The following is an 8,689-nucleotide window of genomic DNA, read 5'->3' on the forward strand; positions in this document are numbered from 1 at the left end:
GTTGGGAAGATTAAAGTGTTATTTTTGTCCCGATAGGGTAGAAAGGGTCTGTCGATAGTACTTGGACAAGTAACATATGCTTCAATAAAGCCAAACATATTATATAAATCCATACCTGTTAAATTCCTGTACCATTTTGGCTCACCTCCGGGCATTGGCAAAGTCTTCATGACAAATGGATATAAAGAATTAACGTCATAGTAAAAGAGATTCTCCCCATGTGGTTTATACACATCAGAATGCCCCCCATAATAACCACGACGAATGAAGGTGTCTTGCACCTGACTTGCTTGGGATATGGATAGGAAAAGTCTTAGGATCGTCAAACTTTTTACGAAAGATTGTTAGAGCCAGTGAGGAAAGGGTTATCTTGCTTTCTATGTCCACCTTGTACAGCTTCCAATATATCTCTTGAGCTTTTTGCATTACACCTCCAAGGAGAAGGATGTCCTGCTTCATATAGTCTAATAAGCTTTCTTTCATACTTGCCAGATTTGACAGTCTCACCTCTTCATATGGGATAGAGCCTTTCGGGCCTAGACCCGGTCATAGATTCTTAGCTAAGTCGCTAAGTTTGCCAGGGAGTAGATTCAAGGAGTCTCTGAAGCGGAATAACATCTTCTTACCAGAATAGACAGCTAACTCGTAAAGCCTATTGTTCCTCATCAGTGCTTTTAGCTTGTAGCTCTTGTAATGACATGCTAGGTGCTTAAGCAAGATAATTCCATCGAATCTAGAGAAGTTGTGGAAGTAAATAGTTATAGTTAAAGTAGATTGTTCTTGTCTAACAATCGTTGATATCCTTAATACCAAGTCATTAAGTACCTTTTGACTCCTTTCTTCAAAGGAATCCAAGATTCTAGAGTAGTCTTCACTGAAGTCGACCTGTAAACCATATTCGAAGTCAAGGAATCAATAGTAGCAAGTCTCTTTCGACTCTACAAAGTATGAAATCAATCCCTTATTCCGCCTAACAGGAGGAATCAAGCCTGGGGCGAAAGCAGCTGATGGATGAGTAGGCTTCCCCTCCAGCATCTGCTCTCTAGTTAAGTAAGGTGAAAACATCGATTGAATTAGTAGAAAACTGCCTTAGTTAGAAGGTAAGATGATCCGATAGTAGCTAGAGGCAAAGCCTTGGATTCCATTCCAATTCTCCCCCCTTCTTAGCCCCATTGACTAAGAAGGGACTGCAGCTTCAGCAATTTCCTTAGTCTTAGTTGAAAGCAAAGATCAGGCCATTTACCCTCCAGGGGGATTAGGTAGTTACAAAAGAAAAGCCCTTCCTTAGAAGTCTAAACCAAGGCATTCTATTTCTAATACTCAAATCGAAAGGTTAGTCTTCTTTTCTACATTCTACAGGCCCAGCTTCTTCTGAGAAGTTCGGCAGCAAGGAAGTCTATTCCCTTGGATTCTATTTGGATTCCTTACCACCGGGGATTCCCCTATCCTCACTGTAGGAACATACTGAGGCTAAAGTAGCCGCAGTCTTTGTCTTTGAGTAAGTTGCTATTGAGCTCAGCCCCTGGTAACATACTAAAGAATCATATCCTGAGGACTAAAGAAAAGCTGCCTTGGAATCGAATCTGAAACTTTGAAATAAAGGCCTGTGAGAATTTCTTCTTTTAGAAGCTAGGAGATCTTTAGTCTCTGCAAACCTCACCACTTCGTCAGCAGGTGATAACTGCCATCTTTTTAGGTTTTTAAACCATCAGGACAGAATGCTTTTAGCGGCAAATAGAACGAAGCAGACAATATAACGCAATCTATCAATTGTTGAGCTAAACCAGCCTTTTACCCTAAAGAAGATTTCCAACTAACTGGATTTAGGGATTTCTTGCTTTCCGGGGCATATCCGCCCTGATCTTCCCGACTGAACTCCTATAGACTCAAGAGAAGCTGTAGGCCTTACTGAGCTAATTCAGTAAGCTATTCAAGCTCCTAGACCTCCGTCTTTTTTTTTTTTTTGATGATCTAAAAACTATTTTTTTTTTTTTTCCAGTAAATTTTCTATTTTCACTAACATTTTTTTTTATATCTAAATTGAAAAAAAGGAATTCGATTGGTATGATCCACGGGTTATTCGTATATGCCTTAATAAAATCTTCATTCGGTATGGAATGATTTAATATTTCTTTATTTATTAGCATCCAATCTAAATGTTTTCTATGCAGATTTTCTTCCATATCTTTAATTTAATCTTTTGCTATATATCTCTTTATAGAGATATCGCTCGTTGGATCAAATCCTTTTTGTTTACATGTTTTGTAATTATAAGAAAGAAATTCTTTTTTATTTGCTTGGAATGATGATTCATATCTAGAAATATATGTGTCTTTCTTATCTTTAATGGATTGATATGAAAGAAGATCATATTCATATTGTGTGTTTTTTTTTTAATGAGCCTAATTGTTGGTTTTTGTAAGGAATTGATCTGGTTTTTTCATATGAATCACATTTTTTTAAATCTTTATTTTGAATGACATGACGTTTATGGATTCTATTTCTCCATTTTTGTGGCACTAATCTAGACCATCTTCTCTGAGATAAATCATATTGATAATGACTCTTTAACAACCAATTTGTCCATTGATTCATTAGAGAATTGGGGGGGTTCTTGGATATAAATTGAAAATCAAATATTCTTTGTATTCCAAAAAAATAATCTTTTATTTCATTCTTAAGAAAAGGGGATTTTCGATGATATGCAAAAACATATTTTAACTTATATATGTTAATAACTTGGGTTTCGGATAATTTAAAAAAAACATATGCTTGTGACAATGACGATACGTCACAAAATTTATGGGAATTCGTATTCCTAAGATCATAAGATCTTTTGAGAAGCGAAATAAAGTAAATTAGACTTTTATTTGTTTGATCAGTTCTTTCCACATTTTCTTCATTATTGTAAATGGACTTTTTTTTTGTTTTTGATTCAAGAAAAAGTTGTACATCAATGCTACAAATCAAAATGATACACAGAAAGATATTTAGGTATACCCTCTCCATGAGAGTATTTAAAAAAGAATGCTTCGAATTGTCATCTAATAGAGGATTTTGTGACTTATAAGCTAATAGAGGATTTATTTTTTGTAATATCTGCCAAATATTTTTTTTAATGCTAATTCTTTAGCATAAAAACTTACTTTCTTCGAAATAATATTTCTCTCTGCTGTTAAACTGCCCCTTTTCTTTTCTTTGGCCATTTTTTTCATTTTTTTAATGATTGTCTTTCGTTTAGCATTTATATCTTTTTTTTTCAATGAAGAATTTGTCCGATTAATAGAGTTTATTCTAGTATTTGATTTGTAAATCGTTGGATTTTTCTTACAATCATAAAATTGAAGGTACCAGAAATTCCTAGAGGCATACCATCCGAAAAGCTTCCTTGACCAATTGGATAGATCAAGAAAACAGCAGTAGCCGCTGCAACAGGAGCTGAATATGCAACAGCAATCCAAGGGCACATACCCAGACGAAAACTAAGTTCCCACTCACGACCCATGTAACAAGCTACACCAAGTAAGAAGTGTAGAACAATTAGTTCATAAGGACCACCATTGTATAACCATTCATCAACAGATGCCGCTTCCCATATCGGGTAAAAGTGCAAACATATAGCCGCCGAAGTAGGAATAATGGCACCCGAAATAATATTGTTTTCATAAAGTAGAGATCCAGAAACAGGCTCACGAATACCATCAATATCTACTGGAGGGGCAGCAATGAAAGCGATAATAAATACAGAAGTTGCGGTCAATAAAGTAGGGATCATCAAAACACCAAACCATCCAATGTAAAGACGGTTTTCAGTGCTGGTTATCCAGTTACAGAAGCGACCCCATAGGCTTTCGCTCTCGCGTCTCTCTAAAATTGCAGTCATGGTAAAATCTTGGTTTTTTGAATTATCAGGGACTCTCAAGCACACGAATTCTCTCTAACTAGATAATTGAGGGCTTGTTATTCAACAGTATAACACGAGGCATATATTGGTGTCAACCAAGAAGATATATTGATATATATCTGTTGAAAATGCTTTTATTCATCTAGATTGATCTAAATTGGCTTTTTTTACCCCACTCTAATAAAATAAACAAAGAATGAAAATGATTATGAATTCACTATGGTATATACATATACCGTTATATAAATATAACTTCGACGTATTTTCTTATAGATTTTATAATTAAAATTAATATGGATATCATTATATCTATATTAATTAATATATATATATTCCATATATTATATGGGTTGCCCGGGACTCGAACCCGGAACTAGTCGGATGGAGTAGAAATTGGATTTGTTAATGAATTGAAAAAGGAAAACAATAAAAAATCTCTCCCCAAGCCGTGCTTGCATTTTTCATTGCACACGGCTTTCCCTATGTATACATCTAAACCTGAGTTACTTATCCAGAACAATACTCTCCAAAAGTCAAATACTCAGTGTTGATGAATCTCAAATCCCCCTCTTACTACATTACATAAACATTTCAGAATCCTATAGAGAATACTATTCGAAATCAAAAAGAAATGCATTTTTTATCCAAATTTTAGGTAAGGATGATTTTGATTTATCAATTTACATTGATTGGATAGTTACTGAAAAGAATATCCAAATCCCAAATCCGACTTCTATATACTCAGCTGGTAGAGCAGAGGACTGAAAATCCTCGTGTCACCAGTTCAAATCTGGTTCCTGGCACATGATGAATTTGTATGAGTATCTTTTATCCATAATCTATATTCATTAAAATGAAATAGGAATATGGATTGTGAATAATAGATACGTATTCTTTTTTATCGGATGTTGATACATATTAATTTATCCATCTAGGTGTCTGGAGATGTTTACTAGATGAGTAAAGAATAGGTGTATGTTCCCGGTATATGTTTATGTCTATAACATTAAATTAAATAGAATATGTAAAAAAGTGAACCCCCCTTTTTTTGTGGGGGGGCTCCCAAAAGAATATTAATAGTTCAATAATATTCGAATGGTTACATTAAATGGTTGAAAGATCAAAAAGTCTCGTCTTGGAAAGTTCAAGGGTGGGAATAGTCAAAAAAAATCTCGGATACATTACAAAGAGAATCGGACCTATGTATTTTCCTTTGATATTTCATTTCTATTTTCTGCATCTCCTTTGCTTTCATGTTACTTTCTTTTTCGCGGTAATATAATAGAATAGATATTGATGTGAACGTTACATAGTTCATGATGCAGAACTTTTTCAGTTCATCCTATTGGCTTGGCTCATACGAAAAAAGTATTGTTCAAAATTTACAATCTCAATGAATCCTTACCCAAATCTTTTTTGCAATACCCACATTATTGTTGTGAATTTTGTTATCTATCCAATCCCTATATGGGAATGGGACTTCCATTATTCTTTTATTCTGTCTGATTGAACTTCAATTACTTTTTTGGTCTCTAAGAGAATGAATGGATATTCCTTGAATATTTTTCTTTTTGGTTGTCGAAATGCCAGATTTATTTTTGTATTTTTATCATTTAGGAAGCATTGGCCACTAAATTCACAAAATACTTTACATATTTTTACACTCTTTTGACCGAATTCTTGAGAGAGAAAGAGAGAAAATTTTTGCACCTATTCTCTACATCCCGGTCCCGATTTTAACTCTTCTTCCATTGTTCTTCAAGTATTCTTCAAGAACTCAAACTATACAAGCACAAACTGTTGCCCGTTTTCGCTAATCCTTGCGTTTATACCGAAATTTCGGCTAGGTAAATTCTTGTTCCTTCTCCTTTCCTTTTCTATTTTTAAAATAGTAGCTATGATGAGTTTCTATTCTCCTCCATGTATAGAGAACTCCTCTTGAAACACCCATGGAGTACGCCTAAGGAGTTAGAGAGATTCAAGCTTAAAGTGGTTGAATTTCGACGGCTTTTGTGATACTTTCGGCCAAAAACCAAACTGCATCATCACTAGTTGTGCTTCTGCCCTTGTATGCACGTTTTTCAGTGTGTCAAAGGTTCAATAACTGAATTACATAAGAGGTAAGGGTTAGGATTTGTTAGAATATGTTTGTGCTTGCTTTCGGTGTTTATATGAGCCACTTTGTGGTGATTTTGTGCTTGATTTTTATTTCTAAAAATTCAGTGATACTTATATGTTTTTGGACTGTTATTTGAGTGGTATATGAAGCTTATTTGTCTCTGAAAAATATATGGGACATTCAAAAATTATATGGAGCACCTGTGGTTTAAGTTTCAAGCCTTAAAAGTCACTAAAAGTAGATAAAAATAAAAAATTACACCCCTAAAAATCCAGCCAGTAAATGATCATGAAAGTCATATGCATAAGGGTTAGAAAGAGGTTATAAAACTGATTTTAATCCTATGAAACAAAGGTGTAAAAGTAAAAAAGGTGTTATGGTCAGTTTTGGGTAAAAAGAGAGTGAAAATGTAATTTAAATGAAAAATAAATAAAATTCTGAAATTAGTATCATTAGGGGTAAAATATTAATTATATAAATTAATTAGGTCAAAATTATAATTACAATAAAGTTTTGGGCCTAAATAAAAGCCTTAGAAAAAAAATAGAAGTAAAATGGTAAAAAGTGATAACTAGAATAAGTAAATAAATTAATAAAGGGTAAAATGATCTTTTAGGTCCCTAAGGGTAGAATTGACATTAGTTAAAAGTATTAAGGATAATTTAGTCATAGAAAAATATTAGGATTAATCCGGTAACATTTTGACGCTAAATCAGGTTAAATGGTAAAACTAGAGTATTTAGGAGTATATTAGTAATTTTAGGCATAAAGTCAAATTAAAAAATTATTAATTAACTTAATGGAAGGTAAGAAAGTCATTTAGTAAAAATATGAACGTGGAATGATAAAGTAATAACACTAGTGGTGAAAGCGTCACTAAAAGTCTAAAGAAAATGGTAAAAGAGAAGTCATGTACAAAAGGATAAAATTGAAAATATATAAAAGTACTGTTGATACCCTAGGTCGAGCTATCCGACCCGGGTTGTTTGGCGAACAAGTCGACCGACCTCTTCAGGTTAGAACCACCCGACCTCTTCTCAAAGAGTTCGGCCAAATCACCAGGAGAGCCCAAAAAAGGGCCCAAACAGAGGAACACGACCCAAATCCAAAGGAAGCCCAAGCCTATAGAGATAAGGGCGGTTCCCATGAAGATAAGATGACTTCACTCAAAGATAAGATAAGATAACTATCTTATCTCTAGGAAAGGTCACTCCACACCATTATAAATACACTGGAGCACCCAGGTATAACTCATATTCTAATTCTTCTAAAAACCTGCTCAATACCCTTGCTAACTTAAGCATCAGAGTCCCTTGCAGGTACCACCACCCTTCGGTGACAAAGGATCAGCAGCATTGCCAGTCCAACAAGTCAGACTCAACAGCTCCGGTCGCCACACACAAGCCGGACCTGTCATCTCCGATCAGTACAGAAGATCTCGTCCGAGATCGACCTATAGTTTTAGGTAACCCTCGGAATATTGGCGCCATTGCCGGGGACCTGGAAGTCATCCCATCATCATGGCGGATAACCTGAACAACGACCACGACTCTGATGTGGAGAACAGAACACCACACAAGTACATGGAGGTTACACTAGACGATATTTCTCAACCTAACAAAGATAAAGACTCCCCAAGCACAGGACCTATGGAAGCACTTCAGGATTGCCTAAAACAACTCGAAAAAGAGGTCGAATATCAGCAGGAAGCCGAGAAAGACCTACGAAGGGAAGTTAGGCGATGCCGCGAATTAGAAGACAAGCTCCAAAAGCTCGAAATTGATCTGAAAACTAAAATAACTCGATCTAGTCACAAGGATAATTCCCGCAAGGATGAAGACCCCTTCACCAAAGAGATCATAAAGGCGAAAATCCTAAAAAACTTCAAACCTCCCGATATGACTTTATATGATGGCACATCAGATCCCGGCCATCATCTCAGCAATTTCTGAATCAGAATGTATCTCACCGATGACTCAGACGCCACTCGATGCAAAGCTTTCCCGACCACCTTAACAAAAGCAGCAATTAAATGGTTCGACAATCTGCCCCCCAAGTCCATCTCAAGCTTTGACGACTTAGCCGAAAAGTTTCTAGCCAGATTTTCCATCAAGAAGGACAAAACTAAACATGCCCCAAGTCTACTAGGGATCAAGCAAGGAGATCGGGAAAGTCTTCGTAGCAACATGAAAAGATTCAACAAAGAATGTCTGGACATTCAAAGTCTGCCAACCGAAGCAGCCATTATGGGTCTCATCAATGGCCTACGAGAGGGACCTTGTAGTCAATCCATATCAAAGAAATATCCCACATCTCTGAATGAAGTACAAGAACGAGCAGAAAAATACATCAACATGGAAGAAAACTCTCGACTAGGAGAAACCCCAAAATCCGGATTCTCCAACTCCTCCCGAGATAAAGACAAAGATTCCAAGAAAAAAGATGATCTGCATGGAGAGAAGATTAAGAAATTCCAAAATTACACCCCTCTCCGGGTGTCTTTTGTGGAAGTTTACAAAGAAGTATGCCACACGGAGAAGATTCCACCACCCCGTCCACTCAAAAGCAAAAAAGGAGGAGGAAATTGGACGGAATATTGCATCTATGGACACCCCACCAACGAGTGCTTCGACTTAAAACATGTCATAGAGAAATTGGTAAGGGAG

General features: G+C 35.8%; 1 protein-coding gene across 1 annotated transcript; it reads right to left on the reverse strand.

The window, feature by feature from the left end:
* Window positions 1–3,289: 3,289 nt before the first annotated feature.
* On the reverse strand, window positions 3,290–3,921 carry LOC127740256 (photosystem II protein D1-like). Its single transcript, XM_052251407.1, has one exon. The coding sequence runs from the start codon at window positions 3,881–3,883 to the stop codon at window positions 3,290–3,292; it is 594 nt and encodes a 197-aa protein (XP_052107367.1). The 5' UTR covers window positions 3,884–3,921.
* Window positions 3,922–8,689: the final 4,768 nt, after the last annotated feature.

This window comes from Arachis duranensis, chromosome 1 (assembly GCF_000817695.3).
Source record: "Arachis duranensis cultivar V14167 chromosome 1, aradu.V14167.gnm2.J7QH, whole genome shotgun sequence".
NCBI classification, from domain to species: Eukaryota; Viridiplantae; Streptophyta; class Magnoliopsida; order Fabales; family Fabaceae; genus Arachis; species Arachis duranensis.